Source organism: Salmo salar, chromosome 10 (assembly GCF_965601325.2).
Source record: "Salmo salar chromosome 10, fSalSal1, whole genome shotgun sequence".
Lineage (NCBI taxonomy): Eukaryota > Metazoa > Chordata > Actinopteri > Salmoniformes > Salmonidae > Salmo > Salmo salar.
In genome coordinates, this window is record NC_138300.1 from 3,813,497 (window position 1) to 3,839,543 (window position 26,047).

At 47.4% G+C, this 26,047-nt stretch overlaps 1 protein-coding gene across 6 annotated transcripts in view; it reads left to right on the forward strand.

The window, feature by feature from the left end:
- shroom2a (shroom family member 2a) overlaps positions 1-26,047 on the forward strand; it is a 140,230-nt gene that overhangs the window by 20,607 nt on the left and 93,576 nt on the right. For 3 of the 6 annotated variants that reach the window (XM_045687237.2, XM_082956676.1, XM_045687238.2), the window contains exons 3-5: positions 6,896-7,044; positions 17,578-17,682; positions 21,399-21,521. In XM_045687237.2, coding sequence (XP_045543193.1) covers positions 6,896-7,044; positions 17,578-17,682; positions 21,399-21,521 — 377 coding nt within the window. Of the gene's footprint in view, positions 1-6,895; positions 7,045-13,568; positions 13,628-17,577; positions 17,683-21,398; positions 21,602-26,047 lie in introns of those variants that run through there. The other 3 variants (XM_045687241.2, XM_045687243.2, XM_082956677.1) reach the window with 3 other exon arrangements.

Consider the following 26,047-nt stretch of genomic DNA (forward strand, 5'->3'; position numbering starts at 1 on the left):
GGGGGCCCCGTTGTCTGGTTAGTGGCGCGGGGGCCCCGTTGTCTGGTTAGTGGCGCGGGGGCCCCGTTGTCTGGTTAGTGGCGCGGGGGCCCCGTTGTCTGGTTCGTGGCTTATCTGTTGCACCCACAGTGTGATGACGTTACATTGTACATGCATCAGAAACAGTTTTCATTATTACCCTAACTGACCTAATTACCATAACAGACAACCATATGGTAATGAGAATTGGGCATTACGGTAATGAGAAGCCCTTACCAAAAATGTTTACATCAATTCATGCTCTTTATAATCTATTATAGTGTAAATACACTGAACTAAAATAGGAATGCAACATACAGCAATTTCAAAGAGTTTACTGAGTTAGTTTATTTAAGGAAATCAGTCAATTTAAATACATTCATTAGGCCCTTATCTATAGATGTCACATGAATGGGAATCCAGATATGCATCTGTTGGTCACAGACACCTTAAAAAAAGGTAGAGGTGTGGATCAGAAAACCAGTCTGTATCTGGTGTGACCACCATTTGCCTAATGCAGCGCAACACATCTCCTTTGCGTTGAGTTGATCAGGCTGTTGATTGTGGAATGTTGTCTTACTCTTCTTCAATGTCTGTGTGAAGTTGCTGGATATTGGCGGGAACTGGAACACGCTGTCAATCCAGAGCATCCCAAACATGCTCAATGGGTGACATGTGAGTATGCAGGCCACGGAAGAACTGGGACATTTTCAGCTTCCAGGAATTGTGTACAGATCCTTGCGACATGGGACCGTGCATTATCATGCTGAAACATGAGGTGATGGTGGCTGATGCATGGCACGACAATGGGCCTCAGGATCTCGTCACGGTATCTGTTCATTCCAATTGCAATCGATGAAATACATTTGTGTTGGTTGCCCGTAGCTTATGCCTGCCCATACCATAACCCCACCACCACCATGGTGCACTCTGTTCACAACGTTGACATCAGTAAACCCCTCGCCCACACAACACCATACATTCTGTCTGCCATCTGCCCGGTACAGTTGAAACTGGGATTCATCTGTGAAGAGCACAGTTCTCCAGCGTACCAGTGGCCATCGAAGGTGAGCATTTGTCCACTAATGACGAACTGCAGTCAGGTCAAAACTAGTGAGGATGACAAGCACGCAGATGAGCTTCCATGAGACGGTTTTTGACAGTTTGTTCAGAAATTATTCGGTTGTGCAAACCCACAGTTTAATCAGCTGTCTGGGTTGCTGGTCTCATGATCTAGCAGGTGAAGAAGCCGGATGTCGAGGTCCTGAGTTGGCGTGGTTACACATGGTCTGCGGCTGTGAGGCTGTTTGGACGTACTGCCAAATTCTCTAAAACGACTTTGGAGGCGGCTTATGGTAGAGAAATTAACATTAAATTATCTGGCATCAGCTCTGGTGGACGTTCCTACAGTCAGCATTCCAATTGTACTCTCCCTTAACTTGAGACGTCTGTAGCATTGTGTTGTGTGACAGAACTGCACATTTTAGTGGCCTTTTATTGTCCCCCGAACAAGGTGCACCTGTGTAATGATCATGCTGTTTAATCAGCTTCTTGATATGCCACACCTGTCAGGTGGATGGATGATCCTGGCAAAGGAGAAATGCTCACTAACAGGGATGTGCGTATGTAACATTTCTGGGATATTTTATTTCTGCTCATGAAACAGGACCAACACTTTACATGTTGTTTTAGATTTTTGTTCAGTAAAGATCGAAATGCTTCAATGTGGATTGTTATGTTTCCATTGAACATGGAAAGGAACGTCAATGAATACTCTGTTTTAGCCCTAACCCTAACCATGTTGGTTTAACCCTAAATCAGGTGTTTTAGCCCTAACCCTGTTGTGTTAACCCTAAATCAGGGGTTTTAGCCCTAACCCTGTTGTGTTAACCCTAAATCAGGGGTTTTAGCCCTAACCCTGTTGTGTTAACCCTAAATCAGGGGTTTTAGCCCTAACCCTGTTGTGTTAACCCTAACCCTGTTGAGTTAACCCTAACCATGTTGTTTTAACCCTAAATCAGGGGTTTTAGCCCTAACCCTGTTGAGTTAACCCGATTGTGACTCCTGTTTGCCACATCTTCAATTTAAGCCCGGAAGACAGTGTGTGCCCTCGGACATGGAGGGAGGCAAAGGTCATTAAGCTACTCAAGAATAGCAGAGCACCCTTTAATGGTTCAAACAGCTGACCAATCAGCCTGTTACAAGTACTTTTGCAAACTTTTGGATTTTTTTTTTTTTTATCAATTGAAAAAAACGTAGGTGTTATGGATTTGCATTCTCTGCCTTATTATGGCTTGAGATGAACCTAGTAGAACAGAGGGTTTTCCTTAGTGGAAGCCTCTCTAATGCAAATTCAGTTGAGTCTGGTGTATCACAGGGAAGCTGGCTAGGGCCATTATTGTTTTCTGTTTTTACTAATAACCTTGAATAAAGCCTGTGTGTCTATGTACGCTGACGACTCAACAGTAAACACTTCGGCTGCAACAGTAAAATAAATAACTGAGACACTTAACCTCTATGGGCTAGGTGGGACGCTTGCGTCCCACCTACTCAACAGCCAGTGTAATCCCGTGGCGCGTTATTCAAATACCTCAAAAATGCAAAAACTTCAATTTTTCAAACATATGACTATTTTACACCATTTTAAAGACAAGACTCTCGTTAATCTTACCACACTGTCCGATTTCAAAAAGGCTTTACAACGAAAGCAAAACATTAGATTATGTCAGCAGAGTACCCAGCCAGAAATAATCAGACACCCATTTTTCAAGCTAGCATATAATGTCACATAAACCAAAACCACAGCTAAATGCAGCACTAACCTTTGATCTTCATCAGATGACAACCCTAGGACATTGTTATACAATACATGCATGTTTTGTTCAATCAAGTTCATATTTATATAAAAAAACTGCTTTTTACATTAGCATGTGACTAGCATTCCCACCGAACACTGCCGGTGAATTTACTAAATTACTCACGATAAACGTTCACAAAAAACATAATTATTTTAAGAATTATAGATACAGAACTCCTCTATGCACTCGATATGTCCGATTTTAAAATAGCTTTTCGGTGAAAGCACATTTTGCAATATTCTCAGTAGATAGCCCGGCATCACAGGGCTAGCTATTTAGACACCCAGCAAGTTTAGCACTCACCAAAGTCAGATTTACTATAAGAAAAATGTTACTACCTTTGCTGTTCTTCATCAGAATGCACTCCCAGGACTGCTACTTCAATAACAAATGTTGGTTTGGCCCCAAATAATCCATTGTTATATCCAAATAGCGGCGTTTTGTTCGTGCGTTCAAGACACTATCCGAAAGGGTAAATAAGGGTGACGAGCATGGTGCATTTCGTGACAAAACAATTCTAAATATTCCATTACCGTACTTCGAAGCATGTCAACCGCTGTTTAAAATCAATTTTTATGCCATTTTTCTCGTAAAAAAGCGATAATATTCCGACCGGGAATCTGCGTTTAGGTGAACAGACGAAAGAAAATAAAGCATGGGGTCGACTCGGGCACGCGCCTAAGCCCATAGTACTCTGATCGGCCACTTGCCAAACGCGATAATGTGTTTCAGCCAGAGGCTGCCTCGATATCGTTCAGCTTTTTCCCGGGTTCTGAGAGCCTATGGGAGCCGTAGGAAGTGTCACGTTATAGCAAAGATCCTCAGTCTTCAATAAAAAGAGCCAAGATGAACAACAACTTGTCAGACAGGCCACTTCCTGCATGGAATCTTCTCAGGTTTTGGCCTACCATATGAGTTCTGTTATACTCAGACACCATTCAAACAGTTTTAGAAACTTTAGGGTGTTTTCTATCCAAAGCCAATAATTATATGCATATTCTAGTTACTGGGCAGGAGTAGTAACCAGATTAAATCGGGTACGTTTTTTTATCCGGCCATGTCAATACTGCCCCCTAGCCCTAACAGGTTAACACAGAGCTGCAGTCAGTTATAGAATGGGTAACTTGCAATAGGTTTAACATAGAGCTACAGTGAGTTATAGAATGGGTAACTACCAATAGGTTTAACATAGAGCTGCAGTCAGTTCTAGAATGGGTAACTACCAATAGGTTTAACATAGCGCTGCAGTCAGTTATAGAATGGGTAACTACCAATAGGTTTAACATAGAGCTGCAGTCAGTTATAGAATGGGTAACTACCAATAGGTTTAACATACATTAACATTTTAGTCATTTAGCAGACGCTCTTATCCAGAGCGACTTACAGTAGTGAATGCATACATTTCATACCTTTTTTTTTGTATTATATATTTTTACATTTTTTTCTTTTTACATTTTTTTCTTATTATATATATATTTTTTTGTACTGGCCCCCCGTGGGAATCGAACCCACAACCCTGGCGTTGCAAACACCATGCTCTGCCAACTGAGCCACAGGGAAGGCTAGAGCTCCAGTCAGTTCTGGAATGGGTAACTACCAATAGGTTTAACATAGAACTACAGTCAGTTCTAGAATTAGTAACTAACAATAGACTGATGCTAAATGTCTCAAACTAAAAGCATCATTTGGGACAAATCACTCGCTCAACGTTAAACCTAATTTCGATCCATTACTGAATAATGTGGTGATTGAGCAAGTTGAGGAGACTAAACTGCTGTAACCCTAGATGGCAAGTTGAGGAGACTAAACTGCTGTAACCCTAGATGGCGAGTTGAGGAGACTAAACTGCTGTAACCCTAGATGGCAAGTTGAGGAGACTAAACTGCTGTAACCCTAGATAGCAAGTTGAGGAGACTAAACTGCTGTAACCCTAGATAGCAAGTTGAGGAGACTAAACTGCTGTAACCCTAGATGGCAAGTTGAGGAGACTAAACTGCTGTAACCCTAGATGGCAAGTTGAGGAGACTAAACTGCTGTAACCCTAGATGGCAAGTTGAGGAGACTAAACTGCTGTAACCCTAGATGGCAAGTTGAGGAGACTAAACTGCTGTAACCCTAGATAGCAAGTTGAGGAAATGAAACGGACTCAAATATAGACTCCAACGTTCTATTGTAATTTGCCCGTATGTATTACACAGATCGCCTACATGTCAGTACATACACAGTGTGATTTTGTTTTGTTTTAAATATCTTAATATTTTTTTACATTTACGTAGTTCAGTCCTTGTGTAGTATGTCATGTTTCATGTGGACCCCAGGAAGAGTAGCTGATGCTTTTGCAGCGGATAATGGATCCCAATAAATACCAGACCTGCTGTGTTAACCCTGACCTGCTGTGTTAACTCTGACCTGCTGTGTTAACCCTGACCTGCTGTGTTAACCCTGACCTGCTGTGTTAACCCTGACCCTGCTGTGTTAACCCTGACCCTGCTGTGTTAACCCTAACCCTGCTGTGTTAACCCTAACCCTGCTGTGTTAATCCTAACCTTAAAGCTGCCGTGTTAACCCTAACCTGCTGTGTTAACCCTAACCTTAAAGCTGCTGTGTTAACCCTAACCTGCTGTGTTAACCCTAACCTGCTGTGTTAACCCTAACCCTGCTGTGTTAACCCTAACCTTAACCCTGCTGTGTTAACCCTAAAGCTGCTGTGTTAACGCTAAAGCTGCTGTGTTAACCCTAACCCTGCTGTGTTAACCCTAACCCTGCTGTGTTAACCCTAACCCTGCTGTGTTAACCCTAACCCTGCTGTGTTAACCCTAACCCTGCTGTGTTAACCCTAACCCTGCTGTGTTAACCCTAACCCTGCTGTGTTAACCCTAACCCTGCTGTGTTAACCCTAACCCTGCTGTGTTAACCCTAACCCTGCTGTGTTATCCCTAACCTGCTGTGTTATCCCTAACCTGCTGTGTTATCCCTAACCTGCTGTGTTAACCCTAACCTGCTGTGTTAACCCTAACCCTGCTGTGTTATCCCTAACCTGCTGTGTTATCCCTAACCTGCTGTGTTAACCCTAACCTGCTGTGTTATCCCTAACCTGCTGTGTTATCCCTAACCTGCTGTGTTATCCCTAACCTGCTGTGTTAACCCTAACCCTGCTGTGTTAACCCTAACCTTAAAGCTGCTGTGTTAACCCTAACCCTGCTGTGTTAACTCTGACCTGCTGTGTTAACCCTGACCTGCTGTGTTAACCTAACCCTGATGTGTTAACCTAACCCTGATGTGTTAACCTAACCCTGCTGTGTTAACCCTAACCCTGCTGTGTTAACCCTAACCCTGTTGTGTTAACCCTAACCCTGCTGTGTTAACCCTAACCCTGCTGTGTTAACCCTAACCTTAAAGCTGCTGTGTTAACCCTAACCCTGCTGTGTTAACCCTAACCTTAAAGCTGCTGTGTTAACCCTAACCTTAAAGCTGCTGTGTTAACCCTAACCCTGCTGTGTTAACCCTAACCTGCTGTGTTAACCCTAACCTGCTGTGTTAACCCTAACCCTGCTGTGTTAACCCTAACCTGCTGTGTTAACCCTAACCTGCTGTGTTAACCCTAACCTGCTGTGTTAACCCTAACCTTGCTGTGTTAACCCTAACCCTGCTGTGTTAACCCTAACCCTGCTGTGTTAACCCTAACCTGCCGTGTTAACCCTAACCCTGCCGTGTTAACCCTAACCTGCCGTGTTAACCCTAACCCTGCCGTGTTAACCCTAACCCCGCCGTGTTAACCCTAACCCTGCCGTGTTAACCCTAACCTGCCGTGTTAACCCTAACCTGCTGTGTTAACCCTAACCTGCCGTGTTAACCCTAACCCTGCCGTGTTAACCCTAACCCTGCCGTGTCAACCCTAAAGCTGCCGTGTCAACCCTAACCCTGCCGTGTTAACCCTAAAGCTGCCGTGTCAACCCTAAAGCTGCCGTGTCAACCCTAACCCTGCCGTGTCAACCCTAACCCTGCTGTGTTTGGTATAGGTGGAGGAGGGCAGCAAGGCAGCAGCGGTCAGCCTCCAGGTTGGAGACGAGATGGTGAACATCAACCAGGTTCCTCTGAGCGGTTACAGGCAGGAAGCCATCTGTCTGGTCAAGGGGTCATACAAGACCCTCAATCTGGTTGTCAAGAGGTAGGAAACCACACACACCCCAACACATAACGGCTGTTCTTATCCCCCTGGCTGCCCCTCCAGGTAACCGGTCCCTATGGTTACAGGGGAGAGATGAGATGGAGGTCCCTGGGCTATCACTGAGCTGATCTTCTCTGCACAGTGTCAGTCTGTCTGGACTAGGGCTGAGGCTCTGCTACAGGGCTGTCTGGACTAGGGCTGAGGCTCTGCTACAGGGCTGTCTGGACTAGGGCTGAGGCTCTGCTACAGGGCTGTCTGGGCTGAGGCTCTGCTATAGGGCTGTCTGGACTAGGGCTGAGGCTCTGCTACAGGGCTGTCTGGACTAGGGCTGAGGCTCTGCTACAGGGCTGTCTGGACTAGGGCTGAGGCTCTGCTACAGGGCTGTCTGGGCTGAGGCTCTGCTATAGGGCTGTCTGGACTAGGGCTGAGGCTCTGCTACAGGGCTGTCTGGACTAGGGCTGAGGCTCTGCTACAGGGCTGTCTGGACTAGGGCTGAGGCTCTGCTACAGGGCTGTCTGGACTAGGGCTGAGGCTCTGCTACAGGGCTGTCTGGACTAGGGCTGAGGCTCTGCTACAGGGCTGTCTGGACTAGGGCTAGGGCTGAGGCTCTGCTACAGGGCTGTCTGGGCTAGGGCTGAGGCTCTGCTACAGGGCTGTCTGGACTAGGGCTAGGGTTGAGGCTCTGCTACAGGGCTGTCTGTACTAGGGCTGAGGCTCTGCTACAGGGCTGTCTGGACTAGGGCTGAGGCTCTGCTACAGGGCTGTCTGGACTAGGGCTGAGGCTCTGCTACAGGGCTGTCTGGACTAGGGCTGAGGCTCTGCTACAGGGCTGTCTGGACTAGGGCTGAGGCTCTGCTACAGGGCTGTCTGGACTAGGGCTGAGGCTCTGCTACAGGGCTGTGGCTCTGCTACAGGGCTGAGGCTCTGCTACAGGGCTGAGGCTCTGCTACAGGGCTGAGGCTCTGCTACAGGGCTGTGGCTCTGCTCTGTGCTGGGGCTCTGCTACAGGGCTGAGGCTCTGCTACAGGGCTGTGGCTCTGCTCTGTGCTGAGGCTCTGCTACAGGACTGTGACTCTGCTCTGTGCTGAGGCTCTGCTACAGGGCTGAGGCTCTGCTACAGGGCTGAGGCTCTGCTACAGGGCTGTCTGGACTAGGGCTAGGGTTGAGGCTCTGCTACAGGGCTGTCTGTACTAGGGCTGAGGCTCTGCTACAGGGCTGTCTGGACTAGGGCTGAGGCTCTGCTACAGGGCTGTCTGGACTAGGGCTGAGGCTCTGCTACAGGGCTGTCTGGACTAGGGCTGAGGCTCTGCTACAGGGCTGTCTGGACTAGGGCTGAGGCTCTGCTACAGGGCTGTCTGGACTAGGGCTGAGGCTCTGCTACAGGGCTGTCTGGACTAGGGCTGAGGCTCTGCTACAGGGCTGTGACTCTGCTACAGGGCTGTGACTCTGCTACAGGGCTGTGGCTCTGCTACAGGGCTGAGGCTCTGCTACAGGGCTGAGGCTCTGCTACAGGGCTGAGGCTCTGCTACAGGGCTGAGGCTCTGCTACAGGGCTGTGACTCTGCTCTGTGCTGGGGCTCTGCTACAGGGCTGAGGCTCTGCTACAGGGCTGTGGCTCTGCTCTGTGCTGAGGCTCTGCTACAGGACTGTGACTCTGCTCTGTGCTGAGGCTCTGCTACAGGGCTGAGGCTCTGCTACAGGGCTGAGGCTCTGCTCTGTGCTGGGGCTCTGTCTGCTACAGGGCTGTGATAGCAGGCTGGTTGTGTGCTGTGAGATTGCAGCAGCAGTTGAGAGTTTAGGGTTGTTGACAGTTTCCAGCAGTACTGATTAAGATGAGAGGGGGAGGGGGAGGAAGAGACAGGAGGGGGAGGAAAGAATTACATTTTGATGTAGTAGTGTATCTGACCGGGCCACCCCCAGCCAGGTTTGGTTAAGGCCACCCCCAGCCAGGTTTGGTTAAGGCCACCCCCAGCCAGGTGCGGGTTAAGGCCACCCCCAGCCAGGTGCGGGTTAAGGCCACCCCCAGCCAGGTGCGGGAAAGACCCCACCTAGGGTTGCAACATGTCCCGGTGTTCCAGCAATCCGATTGGAAGATTCCCGTATTCAGGATGGAGTATGCCAGGGTTCAGCTCAATTCAGAATGTTGTTATTGACTCACATTCAACTCATGAGTTGAAATTCAAGTTGAATTTCCCACACCCACAGGATGTAGCGTTTGAGTGAAAGGAAGTAGAATTTAACTCAGTGCAATTCAAAGTAGGGCTGACCGCATTTAGTCGACTGGTCGATTGTTTGGTCGATAGGCTGTTGGTCGAACCATGTAAGATATATATATTTTTAGTCGAGCAGTGGCAAATATATTTACAAAAATGTTGGTACACGAGACACCAGTCTGATCAATAGTTGATACAATGTTGCAAGTTGGTTAGCACCAGTTTGGGGCTGGACCAGGTTAATAGTTGATACAGTGTTGCAAGTTGGTTAGCACCAGTTTGGGGCTGGACCAGGTTAATAGTTGATACAATGTTGCAAGTTGGTTAGCACCAGTTTGGGGCTGGACCAGGTTAATAGTTGATACAATGTTGCAAGTTGGTTAGCACCAGTTTGGGGCTGGACCAGGTTAATAGTTGATACAATGTTGCAAGTTGGTTAGCACCAGTTTGGGGCTGGACCAGGTTAATAGTTGATACAATGTTGCAAGTTGGTTAGCACCAGTTTGGGGCTGGACCAGGTTAATAGTTGATACAATGTTGCAAGTTGGTTAGCACCAGTTTGGGGCTGGACCAGGTTAATAGTTGATACAATGTTGCAAGTTGGTTAGCACCAGTTTGGGGCTGGACCAGGTTAATAGTTGATACAATGTTGCAAGTTGGTTAGCACCAGTTTGGGGCTGGACCAGGTTAATAGTTGATACAATGATTCCAGTTCGTTGCAGACAGGCCATGCATAGCCAATGTGATTTATAGGATATATATTTTTATCAGGATATTTTCTACCTGCAGGCTGCACTGTTGTTGTTTGTTGGCTTTATGTAGACAATTTTTACATACATGGCAATGTCAATAGAAGTTACTTTTAGAATTGTATCATTTTTATTTAGATATAATTTTAATTAACCACACAACATTGATTTTGAGATATGAAGACTTTTAAAGTAAATGAAACCGTTCTACGAATTGGTTTAAGAGTTCAGTCTTGGTTTCATCAGACCAGCGAATCTTATTTCTCATGGTCTGAGAGTTCTTTAGGTGCCCTTTGGCAAACTCCAAGTGGGCTGTCATGTGCCTTTTACTGAGGAGTGGCGTCCGTCTGGCCACTCTACCACAAAGGCCTGATTGGTGGAGTGCTGCAGAGATGGTTGTCCTTTTGGAAGTTTCCCCCTAGCTGTTAGCCTCATGGATGAGTAGAGGTAGCTGTTAGCCTCTTGGGTGAGTGGAGTTAGCTGTTAGCCTCATGGGTGAGTGGAGTTAGCTTTTAGCCTCATGGGTGAGTGGAGTTAGCTGTTAGCCTCATGGGTGAGTGGAGTTAGCTGTTAGCCTCATGGGTGAGTGGAGGTAGCTCATGGGTGAATAATGCTAGGCTGTTAGCCTCACGGGTGAGTGGAGGTAGCTGTTAGCCTCATGGGTGAGTGGAGGTAGCTCATGGGTGAATAATGCTAGGCTGTTAGCCTCACGGGTGAATAGTGCTAGGCTGTTAGCCTCACGGGTGAATAGTGCTAGGCTGTTAGCCTCACGGGTGAATAGTGCTAGGCTGTTAGCCTCATGGATGAATAGTGCTAGGCTGTTAGCCTCATGGATGAGTAGAGTTAGCCTCATGGATGAATAGTGCTAGGCTATTTGTGGTTAGCCTCATAGATGAGTAGTTCTAGGCTATTTGCGGTTAGCCTCATAGGTGAGTAGTGTTAATTGTTAGCCTCATAAGATGAGTAGTTATAGGCTGTTAGCTGTTAGCATCATAGATGAGTAGTTCTAGGCTGTTAGCTGTTAGCATCATAGATGAGTAGTCTTAGCCTCATAGATGAGTAGTGTTAGCCTCAGATGAGTAGTCTTAGCCTCATAGATGAGTAGTTTTAGGCTGTTAGTTGTTAGCATCATAGATGAGTAGTCTTAGCATCATAGATGAGTAGTCTTAGCATCATAGATGAGTAGTCTTAGCCTCATAGATGAGTAGTCTTAGCCTCATAGATGAGTAGTCTTAGCCTCATAGATGAGTAGTCTTAGCCTCATAGATGAGTAGTCTTAGCCTCATAGATGAGTAGTGTTAGCCTCATAGATGAGTAGTGTTAGCCTCATAGATGAGTAGTGTTAGCCTCATAGATGAGTAGTGTTAGCCTCATAGATGAGTAGTGTTAGCCTCATAGATGAGTAGTGTTAGCCTCATAGATGAGTAGTGTTAGCCTCATAGATGAGTAGTGTTAGCCTCATAGATGAGTAGTGTTAGCCTCATAGATGAGTAGTGTTAGCCTCATAGATGAGTTGTGTTAGCCTCATAGTTGAATTGTGCTAGACTATTAGCTGTTAGCCTCATGGATGAGTAGTGTTGGCCGTTAGCCTCATGGGCGCTGAAGTCGTTAGCCTCAAGCGCCTGTACTGGGCGCTGAAGTTGCAAATCATAATGATTGGCTGCTCTTGAGGATGTTTTTGATGCTGCTATAGCAGCAGTTATATCAGAACTGGAGGGAATTTGACCTGCAGACTTTCCTGTTCAATAGTAGTTAGTTGAATGACTGTTCAGAAATGAAACTGTTTCCTTCTGTATCTTACTTGTCCAAATGCAACTGATTAAAACGGTCTGTGGTGTTTAATTTCAACTGTTAATTAACATTATGATTTTATTTTAATGATGAATTAATCAAGAATCATACATGTAAGTTTGATGTTTACTTTGTTTACAGAACAATGATACATGGAAAATATAAAATCTGTGCTGATAAATCCAGATCAATAAGAAATATTTAGTGACAACATGAAGTGATTTCGCCTCCTGCTGCTCCTCTCAATCACTGTCTCCCTCAGAGTGGGTTTGATGGTCAGACTAAGCCAACCATATTTCCAGCTATCCTGGCACCCAAGTTGTTTTAAATCAAACTGGAACATTTCTCTACTCCTTCCAGTTGGACCTCATCCACCCCTACAACTCACTGTCCTTCACCTTAGAGAGGTTTCTGTTAAAACCAGGGAATGCTGGGAACTCTCTGCCTGGTTGGGTTTTGACCAGCTCTGTCTCCCTGACAACCTCCAGGGGCTAGAATGTCCCCGGTCTGGCGAGCAGTAGGATGGATGCCACTAGACTTTGAAGATTGTTTGTTTGTTTTTTATGATAATGTTTTGTAATTTAGTATTTTATTGTGTTTTGTATTGATGTAAATTACCGTTCAAAAGTTTGGGGACACTTAGAAATGTCCTTGTTTTTGAAAGAAAAGCAAAAAAAATATTGTACATTAAAATAACATCAAATTGATCAGAAATACGGTGTAGACATTGTTAATGTTGTAAATGAAAAACGTCTGGAAATGTCTGATTTTTAATGGAATATCTACTTAGGCGTACAGAGGCCCATTATCAGCAACCATCACTCCTGTGTTCCAATGGCACGTTGTGTTTGCTAATCCAAGTTTATAATTTTAAAAGGCTAATTGATCATTAGCACAGCTGAAAATTGTTGTTCTGATTAAAGAAGCAATACAACTGGCCTTCTTTAGACTAGTTGAGTATCTGGAGCATCAGCATTTGTGGGTTTGATTACAGGCTCAAAATGGCCAGAAACAAAGTACTTTCTTCTGAAACTTGTCAGTCTATTCTTGTTCTGAGAAATGAAGGCTATTCCATGCGAGAAATTGCCAAGAAACTGAAGATCTCGTACAACGCTGTGTATTACTCCCTTCACAGAACAGCGCAAACTGGCGGTAACCAGAATAGAAAGAGGAGTGGGAGGCCCCGGTGCACAACTGAGCAAGAGGACAAGTACATTAGTGTCTAGTTGGAGAAACAGACGCCTCACAAGTCCTCAACTGGCAGCTTCATTAAATAGTACCCGCAAAACACCAGTCTCAACGTCAACAGTTTTTAAAAATGTTTTAATTTTACCTTTATTTAACCAGGTAGGCCAGTTGAGAACAAGTTCTAATTTACAACTGCGACCTGGCCAAGATAAAGCAAAGCAGTGCGACACAAACAACAACACAGAGTTACACATGGAATAAACAACCATACAGTCAATAACACAATAGAAAAGTCAATATACAGTGTGTGCAAATGAAGTAAGATTAGGGAGGTAAGGCAATAAAATAGGCCATAGTGGCGAAATAATTACAATTTAGCAATTAAACACTGGAGTGATAGATGTGCAGAAGATGAATGTGCAAGTAGAGATACTGGTGAGCAAAGGAGCAACAAAACGATATGGGGATGAGAGGTGGGTGGGCTATTTACAGATGGGCAGGTGTAATGATCTGAGCCTACGTGTTATAACTTGTTTTTCTATGTTTTCCATTCATGATGTCACCTAGATCAGTGGTTCCCAAACTGGGTCCTGCAGGGGTCCAAACTGGGATCTGCAGGGGTCCAAACTGGGATCTGCAGGGGGTACGTGGCCAGACATTTTTTATTTTATAAATATTGCCACAAACAACACATTTGGCCAATGGGTCTATGGAAGAAGTTGTCATATTATTCATCTACTATGCCCTTAGATGCACAACAGGGCAAACAGTACTCCATCAATGATACACTTTTCCCCCCCAATTTTTTTTTTTTAACCTCTCTGGGACATGTGGGACTCTCTGGGACATGCGGAACACACTATTCAACAGCCAGTGAAATAGCAGGGCGGCAAATTCAAAACAACAAAAATCTTATTCAAATTTCTCAAACATACAACTATTATATCCCATTTTAAAGATACACTTCTCGTTAATCGAACCACACTGTCCGATTTCAAAAAGGCTTTACGGCGAAAGCATAACATCAGATTATGTTAGGACAGCACCTAGACAAGAAAAACCACACAGCCATTTTCCAAGCAAGGAGAGGCGTCACAAAAACCAGAAATACAGCTAAAATGAATCACTAACCTTTGATGATCTTCATCAGATGGCACTCATAGGACTTCATGTTACACAATACATGTATGTTTTGCTCGAGAAAGATCATATTTATATAAAAAAAAAACATTTTACATTGGCGTGTAATGTTCAGAAATGTTTTGCCTCCCAAAACTTCCGGTGAATGAGCACATCAATTTACAGAAATACTCATCATAAACGTTGATAAAATATTCAGCTGTTATTCAAAGAATTATAGATACACTTCTCCTTAACCTCTATGGGCTAGGTGGGACGCTTGCGTCCCACCTACTCAACAGCCAGTGGAATCCCGTGGCGCGATATTCAAATACCTTAGAAATGCTATTACTTCAATTTGTCAAACATATGACTATTTTACACCATTTTAAAGACAAGACTCTCGTTAATCTAACCACACTGTCCGATTTGAAAAAGGCTTTACAACGAAAGCAAAACATTAGATTATGTCAGCAGAGTACCCAGCCAGAAATAATCAGACACCCATTTTTCAAGCTAGCATATAATGTCACAAAAAACAAAACCACAGCTAAATGCAGCACTAACCTTTGATGATCTTCATCAGATGACACTCCTAGGACATTATGTTATACAATACATGCATGTTTTGTTCAATCAAGTTCATATTTATATCAAAAACCAGCTTTTTACATTAGCATGTGACTAGCATTCCCACCGAACACTTCCAGTGAATTTACTAAATTACTCACGATAAACGTTCACAAAAAACATAATTATTTTAAGAATTATAGATACAGAACTCCTTTATGCAATCGCTATGTCCGATTTTAAAATAGCTTTTCGGTGAAAGCACATTTTGCAATATTCTGAGTAGATAGCCCGGCCATCACAGGCTAGCTATTTTGACACCCACCAAATTTGGTACTCACCAAACTCAGATTTACTATAAGAAAAATTGGATTACCTTTGCTGTTCTTCGTCAGAATGCACTCCCAGGACTTCTACTTCAATAACAAATGTTGGTTTGGTTCAAAATAATCCATAGTTATATCCAAATAGCGCCGTTTTGATCGTGCGTTCAAGACACTATCCGAAGGGTAAAGAAGGGTGACTCGCCCGGCGCGTTTCGTGACAAAAAAAATCAAAATATTCCATTACCGTACTTCGAAGCATGTCAAACGCTGTTTAAAATCCATTTTTATGCGATTTTTCTCATAAAAAAGCGATAATATTCCGACCGGGAAACCCTGTTTTCGTTCAAAGACTGAAAATGTAAACATAGTGGAGTCTCGTGCACGCGCGCCCCAGTCTCATTGTTCTCAGATCGACCACTATCCAAATGCGCTACTGTTTTTCAGCCATGGCCTGCAAAGTCATCATTCAACGTTCTGGTGCCTTCTGAGAGCCTATGGGAGCGTTAGAAAATGTAACGTTATGCCAGAGATCCCCTGTTTTGGATAGAGATGATCAAGGCCAAGAAATAGTCAGAGAGGGCGCTTCCTGTTTGGAATCTTCTCAGGTTTTGGCCTGCCAAATAAGTTCTGTTATACTCAGACACTATTCAAACAGTTTTAGAAACTTTAGGGTGTTTTCTATCCAAATCAAGCAATTATATGCATATTCTAGTTACTGGGCAGGAATAGTAACCAGATTAAATCGGGTACGTTTTTTTATCCGGCCGTGCAAATACTGCCCCCTATCCCCAACAGGTTAATGCAACCGCTGTGTCAGATTTGAAAAAATTTTCACAGCGAAAGCAACTTTTAATAATCTGAGTACAGCGCTCAGATATCAAAACAAGCCAAACAGATACCCGCCATTTTGGAGTCAACAGAAATGACAAAAATTACATTATAAATATTCACTTACCTTTGATGATCTTCATCGGAATGCACTCCCAGGAATCCCAGTTCCAGAATAAATGTTGATTTTGTTCGATAAAGTTCATCTTTATGTCCAAATACCTCCATTTCGTTTGCGCGTTAGGTTCACTATTCCAAATGCAAGGCACACGCTTACTAAGTCCAGACGAGAAGTCCAAAAAGTTATACTACAGTTTGTAGAAACATGTCAAACGATGTATAGAATCAATCTTTAGGATGTTTTTATCATAAATCTTCCATAATATTCCAACCGGACGATTCCTTTGTCTTCAAAAAAGAAAAGGAACACAGCTAACTCTCACATCAGCGCGCGCCTCGTGAGCTCATGTCATTTTCTCAGTCATCTGATTCCAATGGCTCTTATTCTCTCCCCAGTCACAGTAGAAGCATGAAACAACGTTCTAAAGACTGTTGACATCTAGTGGAAGCCTTAGGAAGTGCAAAATGACCCCATTGACACTGTATACTGGATAGGGAATCACTTGAAAAACTACAAACCTCAGATTTCCACACTTCCTGGTTGGAATGAATGATGAAGTTAATGTAATTGCACAGTTCTTTAAAACTTTTACCCCTTTTTCTCCACAATTTCGTGGTATCCAATTGGTAGTTAGTCTTGTCCCATTGCTGCAACTCCCGTACAGACTCGGGAGAGGCAAAGGTCGAGAGACATGCCTCCTCTGAAACACGACCCTGCCAAGCCGCACTGCTTCTTGACACACTGCTCGCATAACCCGGGAAGCCAGCCGCACCAATGTGTCGGAGGAAACACTGTACAACTGGTGACTGAGTCAGCGTGCATGCGCTCGACCCGCCACAAGGAGTCGCTAGAGCGCGATGGGACAAGGACATTCTGGCCGGCCAAACCCTCCCCTTGTGAGACGCTTCATTGGTCTCCTGATCACGGCCGACTGCAACACAGCCGAGGATCGAACCCGGGTCTGTAGTGACGTTTCTAGCACTGCAGTGCAGTGGCACTCTGCAGTGCAGTGGCACTCTTAAATAGTTCTTTCCCAGGGACCGAGAATTGATTAGTCCGGCCATGCACTGCAGCAGTCATAGTAAAACTCCTTGTATACTATCTCTATCACACTCCAAAGTTGGAGTTGAGTTCTGATTTTGAGGGGGAAGATGTTGCTATCACAAAAGGGATGTGACAGTCATGGAATTCTGGATGGCGGGATATTGGTCAGCCAAATGACCCTCCCAACAGAAAACATTTTTAATTTGGGACACAACGCACATTTTCTCTTCTCTTCCTGACTGCATGTGCTGCTGCTGCAGGGAGGGTGGTGTTGCCTACACATCCAAAAACATGTTTGTTTACGCAAGGAGGAACAAAGTTTAATCGCATTGTAAAGAGTGTTACCGCGGAAATGGAGGCCGTCCCGTCTTCAGTCAGCTGTTCGTTCTACAAGAACAAACAAAACATTTTTTTATTTTCATGACGGTCTTAATCCATAATCGTTGTTTACACGATTATACGGTTATTGTGCCTAGTCCCTCCAGCGCTTAGGTTGACCGTTTGTTAGGTTTGTTAAAATGGAGTCCTACGTGTCCGCTCTCTGGTTCAGCGTTTCAGCCTGTGTTCCTCCTTCCCTGTTGGCAGGAATATGACAATGGTGGATTTAGTAGCTACAGGACAAATGCCCTCTGAGACTGATGTCCATGTGGCCAGGAGCTTTCTCAACAAGATATTACGGAGTTCCATGAGGTATGCTTCCATTAGCTAGTTAGCCAATAACATCCATCCCTCTTCCTCCTCCGCTTGCCGTCATCCACCCAGACCTCTACCCATAATGCCATTCTTCTGCTGTGTGGTAATATCATCATTCCAACCATCAGTGTTCCTTCCTAGTTCAGCATCTCCCGTGATTAGTCACCATTTTGTTTCATAAGTGACCATTTTCTTTCCTTCATCGAGTAGTGTCATGGATAATGCTTTTATCATGAGATTTATAGACTATAAGTAAGATTAATATCAAGACCTTGACCTGTCATTCATGTTGAGGAGTTTCCATGGTTATCATAAACATTATCAGCCCATCTACACTGCCCTTATGTCTTAATACTACTGCCTGTTGTGTTGTTAAATACTGCCTGTTGTGTTGTCAGTACTGCCTGTTGTGGTGTTAAATACTGCCTGTTGTGGTGTTACTACTGCCTGTTGTGGTGTTGCGTTGTTACTACTGCCTGTTGTGGTGTTACTACTGCCTGTTGTGGTGTTACTACTGCCTATTGTGGTGTTACTACTGCCTGTTGTGGTGTTGCTACTGCCTGTTGCGGTGTTACTACTGCCTGTTGCGGTGTTACTACTGCCTGTTGCGGTGTTACTACTGCCTGTTGCGGTGTTACTAATGCCTGTTGCGGTGTTGCTACTGCCTGTTGCGGTGTTGCTACTGCCTGTTGCGGTGTTTCTACTGCCTGTTGCGGTGTTGCTACTGCCTGTTGCGGTGTTGCTACTGCCTGTTGCGGTGTTGCTACTGCCTGTTGCGGTGTTGCTACTGCCTGTTGCGGTGTTGCTACTGCCTGTTGCGGTGTTTCTATTGCCTGTTGCGGTGTTGCTATTGCCTGTTGCGGTGTTGCTACTGACTGCCTGTTGCGGTGTTGCTACTGACTGCCTGTTGCGGTGTTGCTACTGACTGCCTGTTGCGGTGTTGCTACTGACTGCCTGTTGCGGTGTTGCTACTGACTGCCTGTTGCGGTGTTGCTACTGACTGCCTGTTGGGGTGTTGCTACTGACTGCCTGTTGGGGTGTTACTACTGCCTGTTGCGGTGTTACTACTGCCTGTTGCGGTGTTCCTACTGCCTGTTGCGGTGTTACTACTGCCTGTTGCGGTGTTACTACTGCCTGTTGCGGTGTTACTACTGCCTGTTGCGGTGTTACTACTGCCTGTTGCGGTGTTACTACTGCCTGTTGTGGTGTTACTACTGCCTGTTGTGGTGTGACCTCATCACATGCATCACAGAATGAACGGTTTTAAAGGGTATGTTTTTGTTTTACTGCATAAGACTGGTCGTTGTTTGATAGTCAAGGTTCAAGGTTTGTGAGCCAGAACTTTCTCTGCGGTTTTCATAGTTGTGAATATGGTGTGCAGTGTCCACACTGGTGTTGCGGTGTTACTACTGCCTGTTGTGGTGTTACTACTGCCTGTTGCGGTGTTAATACTGCCTGTTGTGGTGTTGTGGTGTTACTACTGCCTGTTGTGGTGTTACTACTGCCTGTTGCGGTGTTGTGGTGTTACTGCTGCCTGTTGTGGTGTTACTACTGCCTGTTGTGGTGTTGCGGTGTTACTACTGCCTGTTGCGGTGTTACTACTGCCGTTGCGGTGTTACTACTGCCTGTTGTGGTGTTGTGGTGTTACTACTGCCTGTTGTAGTGTTACTACTGCCTGTTGTGGTGTTACTACTGCCTGTTGTGGTGTTACTACTGCCTGTTGTGGTGTTGCGGTGTTACTACTGCCTGTTGTGGTGTTGTGGTGTTACTACTGCCTGTTGTGGTGTTGCGGTGTTACTACTGCCTGTTGTGGTGTTAATACTGCCTGTTGTGGTGTTGCGGTGTTAATACTGCCTGTTGTGGTGTTGTGGTGTTACTACTGCCTGTTGTGGTGTTACTACTGCCTGTTGTGGTGTGACCTCATCACATGCATCACAGAATGAACGGTTTTAAAGGGTATGTTTTTGTTTTACTGCATAAGACTGGTCGTTGTTTGATAGTCAAGGTTCAAGGTTTGTGAGCCAGAACTTTCTCTGCGGTTTTCATAGTTGTGAATATGGTGTGCAGTGTCCACACACTTTGTATTTCTTGTGCCTTAATCATGTTGTCATGGCCGTAGTGATCATGGTGTCATGGCCGTAGTGATCATGGCGTCATGGCCGTAGTGATCATGGCCGTAGTGATCATGGCCGTAGTGATCATGGCCGTAGTGATCATGGCCGTAGTGATCATGGTGTCATGGCCGTAGTGATCATGGCCGTAGTGATCATGGCCGTAGTGATCATGGCCGTAGTGATCATGGTGTCATGGCCGTAGTGATCATGGTGTCATGGCCGTAGTGATTATGGCCGTTGTGATTATGGCTGTAGTGATCATGGTGTCATGGCCGTAGTGATCATGGCCGTAGTGATCATGGCCGTAGTGATCATGGCCGTAGTGATCATGGCCGTAGTGATCATGGCCGTAGTGATCATGGTATCATGGCCGTAGTGATTATGGTGTCGTGATCATGGTGTCATGGCCGTAGTGATCATGGCCATAGTGATCATGGTGTCATGGCCGTAGTGATTATGGCCGTAGTGATTATGGCGTCATGGCCGTAGTGATTATGGCGTCATGGCCGTAGTGATTATGGTGTCGTGTGTGTGTGATTTTCAGACGTGTCATGTTGCCTTTGTACTGTGTTGTTACTGTAACTCTGTTGTGTTACTGTAACTCTGTTGTGTTACTGTAACTCTGTTGTGTTACTGTAACTCTGTGGTGTTACTGTGTTGTGTAACTGTGACTCTGTGTTGTGTTACTGTAACTCTGTGTTGTGTTACTGTAACTCTGTGTTGTGTTACTGTAACTCTTTGTTGTGTTACTGTAACTCTGTGTTGTGTTACTGTAACTCTGTGTTGTGTTACTGTAACTCTGTGTTGTGTAACTGTAACTCTGTGTTGTGTAACTGTAACTCTGTGTTGTGTAACTGTAACTCTATGATGTGTTACTGTAACTGTAACTCTGTTGTGTAACTGTGACTCTGTGTTGTGTTACTGTAACTCTGTGTTGCGTTACTGTAACTCTGTTGCGTTACTGTGTTGTGTTGTGTTACTGTAACTCTGTTGTGTTACTGTAACTCTGTGTTGTGTTACTGTAACTCTGTGTTGTGTAACTGTAACTCTGTGTTGTGTAACTGTGACTCTGTGTTGTGTAACTGTGACTCTGTGTTGTGTAACTGTAACTCTGTGTTGTGTTACTGTAACTCTGTGTTGTGTTACTGTAACTCTGTGTTGTGTTACTGTAACTCTGTGTTGTGTTACTGTAACTCTGTGTTGTGTAACTGTAACTCTGTGTTGTGTAACTAACTCTGTGTTGTGTAACTGTAACTCTATGTTGTGTTACTGTAACTGTAACTCTATGTTGTGTAACTGTGACTCTGTGTTGCGTTACTGTAACTCTGTTGCGTTACTGTGTTGTGTTGTGTTACTGTAACTCTGTTGTGTTACTGTAACTCTGTGTTGTGTTACTGTAACTCTGTGTTGTGTTACTGTAACTCTGTTGTGTTACTGTAACTCTGTGTTGTGTTACTGTAACTCTGTTGTGTTGTCAATCAGCCAGTCACAGTAATGTGGAGGCCTGTTAATTTGGTCTAATCTAGGTCTAATCTAGTGCTTATCTCTCTCACTTGGTCTAATCTAGTGTTTATCTCTCTCACTCACTCATATCTTTAGGAGGAATGAATCCGTAAGCAGGCCTCACTCCTGGCACGCCACCAAGTTCAACGAGAGCCAATCGGAGACTGCCAAAACTCAGTCTCCGCCCCTGCCAGTCTGGCAGACCAGATATGATGCAAGGTAACCCAGTGTTCTGATCAGACACCAGATATGATGCAAGGTAACCCAGTGTTCTGATCAGACACCAGATATGATGCAAGGTAACCCAGTGTTCTGATCAAACACCAGATGTAATGCAAGGTAACCCAGTGTTCTGATCAGACTTAGAGCCCTACCCATTCAGGCCCTACCCATGCCCACAACGTTCAGGCCCTACCCATACCCACAACATTCAGGCCCTACCCATGCCCACAACATTCAGGCCCTACCCATTCAGGCCCTACCCATGCCCACAACATTCTGGCCCTACCCATTCAGTCCCTACCCATGCCCACAACATTCAGGCCCTACCCATTCAGGCCCTACCCATGCCCACAACGTTCAGGCCCTACCCATGCCCACAACATTCAGGCCCTACCCATGCCCACAACATTCAGGCCCTACCCATTCAGGCACTACCCATTCCCACAACATTCAGGCCCTACCCACTCAGGCCCTACCCATGCCCACAACATTCAGGCCCTACCCACTCAGGCCCTACCCATGCCCACAACATTCAGGCCCTACCCATTCAGGCCCTACACATGCCCACAACATTCAGGCCCTACCCATTCAGGCCCTACCCATGCCCACAACATTCAGGCCCTACCCATTCGGGCCCTACCCATGCCCACAATATTCGGGCCCTACCCATGCCCACTACATTCGGGCCCTACCCATACCCACTAACATTCGGGCCCTACCCATGCCCACTACATTCGGGCCCTACCCACTACATTCGGGCCCTACCCACACCCACTACATTCGGGCCCTACCCACGCCCACTACATTCGGGCCCTACCCACGCCCACAACATTCGGGCCCTACCCACGCCCACAACATTCGGGCCCTACCCACGCCCACAACATTCAGGCCCTGCCCACACCCACAACATTCGGGCACTACCCATTCAGGCCCTACCCATGCCCACAACATTCAGGCCCTACCCATTCAGGCCCTACACATGCCCACAACATTCAGGCCCTACCCACTCAGGCCCTACCCATGCCCACAACATTCAGGCCCTACCCATTCAGGCCCTACCCACGCCCACTACATTCGGGCCCTACCCACGCCCACAACATTCGGGCCCTACCCACACCCACAACATTCGGGCACCACCCATTCTGGCCCTACCCATGCCCACAACATTCAGGCCCTACCCATTCAGGCCCTACCCATGCCCACAACATTCAGGCCCTACCCATTCAGGCACTACCCATGCCCACAACATTCAGGCCCTACCCATTCAGACCCTACACATGCCCACAACATTCAGGCCCTACCCACTCAGGCCCTACCCATGCCCACACCATTCAGGCCCTACCCACTCAGGCCCTACCCATGCCCACAACATTCGGCCCCTACCCATGACCACTACATTCGGGCCCAACCCACGCCCACTACATTCGGGCCCTACCCAGGCCCACTACATTCGGGCCCTACCCAGGCCCACTACATTCGGGCCCTACCCACGCCCACTACATTCGGGCCCTACCCACGCCCACTACATTCGTACCCTACCCACGCCCACAACATTCGGGCCCTACCCACGCCCACAACATTCGGGCCCTACCCATTCAGGCCCTACCCATGCCCACAACATTCAGGCTCTACCCATTCAGGCCCTACCCATGCCCACAACATTCGTGCCCTACCCACAACATTCGGGTCCTACCCACAACATTCGGGCCCTACCCACGCCCACAACATTCGGGCCCTACCCATGCCCACAACATTCGTGCCCTACCCACAACATTCGGGCCCTACCCACAACATTCGGGCCCTACCCACGCCCACAACATTCTGTCCCTACCCACGCCCACAACATTCTGGCCCTACCCACGCCCACAACATTCGGGCCCTACCCATGCCCACAACATTCGTGCCCTACCCACAACATTCGGGCCCTACCCACGCCCACAACATTCTGGCCCTACCCACGCCCACAACATTCGGGCCCTACCCACGCCCACAACATTCGGGCCCTACCCACGCCCACAACATTCGGGCCCTACCCACGCCCACTACATTCGGGCCCTACCCACGCCCACAACATTCGGGCCCTACCCACGCCCACTACATTCGGGCCCTACCCACGCCCACAACATTCAGGCCCTACCCACTCAGGCCCTACCCACGCCCACTACATTCGGGCCCTACCCACGCCCACAACATTCAGGCCCTGCCCACACCCACAACATTCGGGCACTACCCATTCATGCCCTACCCATGCCCACAACATTCAGGCCCTACCCACTCAGGCCCTACACATGCCCACAATATTCAGGCCCTACCCATTCAGGTCCTACCCATGCCCACAACATTCAGGCCCTACCCATTCAGGCCCTACCCACGCCCACTACATTCGGGCCCTACCCACGCCCACAACATTCGGGCCCTACCCACACCCACAACATTCGGGCACCACCCATTCAGGCACTACCCATGCCCACAACATTCAGGCCCTACCCATTCAGGCCCTACACATGCCCACAACATTCAGGCCCTACCCACTCAGGCCCTACCCATGCCCACACCATTCAGTCCCTACCCACTCAGGCCCTACCCATGCCCATGACCACTACATTCGGGCCCAACCCATGCCCACAACATTCGGGCCCTACCCATGCCCACAACATTCGGGCCCTACCCATGCCCACAACATTCGGGCGCTACCCATGCCCACTACATTTGGGCCCTACCCATGCCCACTACATTCGGGCCCTACCCATGCCCATTACATTCGGGCCCTACCCACTACATTCGGGCCCTACCCACTACATTCGGGTCCTACCCACACCCACTACATTCGGGCCCTACCCACGCCCACTACATTCGGGCCCTACCCACGCCCACAACATTCGGGCCCTACCCACGCCCACAACATTCGGGCCCTACCCACGCCCACAACATTCAGGCCCTGCCCACACCCACAACATTCGGGCACTACCCATTCAGGCCCTACCCATGCCCACAACATTCAGGCCCTACCCATTCAGGCCCTACACATGCCCACAACATTCAGGCCCTACCCACTCAGGCCCTACCCATTCAGGCCCTACCCATGCCCACAACATTCAGGCCCTACCCATTCAGGCCCTACCCAGGCCCACTACATTCGGGCCCTACCCATGCCCACAACATTCGGGCCCTACCCACACCCACAACATTCGGGCACTACCCATTCAGGCCCTACCCATGCCCACAACATTCAGGCCCTACCCATTAAGGCCCTACCCATGCCCACAACATTCAGGCCCTACCCATTCAGGCACTACCCATGCCCACAACATTCAGGCCCTACCCATTCAGGCCCTACACATGCCCACAACATTCAGGCCCTACCCATTCAGGCCCTACCCATGCCCACAACATTCAGGCCCTACCCATTCAGGCCCTACCCACGCCCACTACATTCGGGCCCTACCCACGCCCACAACATTCGGGCCCTACCCACACCCACAACATTCAGGCCCTACCCATTCAGGCACTACCCATGCCCACAACATTCAGGCCCTACCCATTCAGGCCCTACACATGCCCACAACATTCAGGCCCTACCCACTCAGGCCCTACCCATGCCCACACCATTCAGGCCCTACCCACTCAGGCCCTACCCATGCCCACAACATTCGGCCCCTACCCATGACCACTACATTCGGGCCCAACCCACGCCCACTACATTCGGGCCCTACCCAGGCCCACTACATTCGGGCCCTACCCACGCCCACTACATTCGGGCCCTACCCACGCCCACAACATTCGGGCCCTACCCACGCCCACAACATTCGGGCCCTACCCATTCAGGCCCTACCCATGCCCACAACATTCGTGCCCTACCCACAACATTCGGGCCCTACCCACAACATTCTGGCCCTACCCACGCCCACAACATTCGGGCCCTACCCACGCCCACAACATTCGGGCCCTACCCACACCCACAACATTCAGTCCCTACCCATTCAGGCACTACCCATGCCCACAACATTCAGGCCCTACCCATTCAGGCCCTACACATGCCCACAACATTCAGGCCCTACCCACTCAGGCCCTACCCATGCCCACACCATTCAGGCCCTACCCACTCAGGCCCTACCCATGCCCACAACATTCGGCCCCTACCCATGACCACTACATTCGGGCCCAACCCACGCCCACTACATTCGGGCCCTACCCAGGCCCACTACATTCGGGCCCTACCCACGCCCACTACATTCGGGCCCTACCCACGCCCACTACATTCGTACCCTACCCACGCCCACAACATTCGGGCCCTACCCACGCCCACAACATTCGGGCCCTACCCATTCAGGCCCTACCCATGCCCACAACATTCGTGCCCTACCCACAACATTCGGGTCCTACCCACAACATTCGGGCCCTACCCACGCCCACAACATTCGGGCCCTACCCATGCCCACAACATTCGTGCCCTACCCACAACATTCGGGCCCTACCCACAACATTCTGTTCCTACCCACGCCCACAACATTCGGGCCCTACCC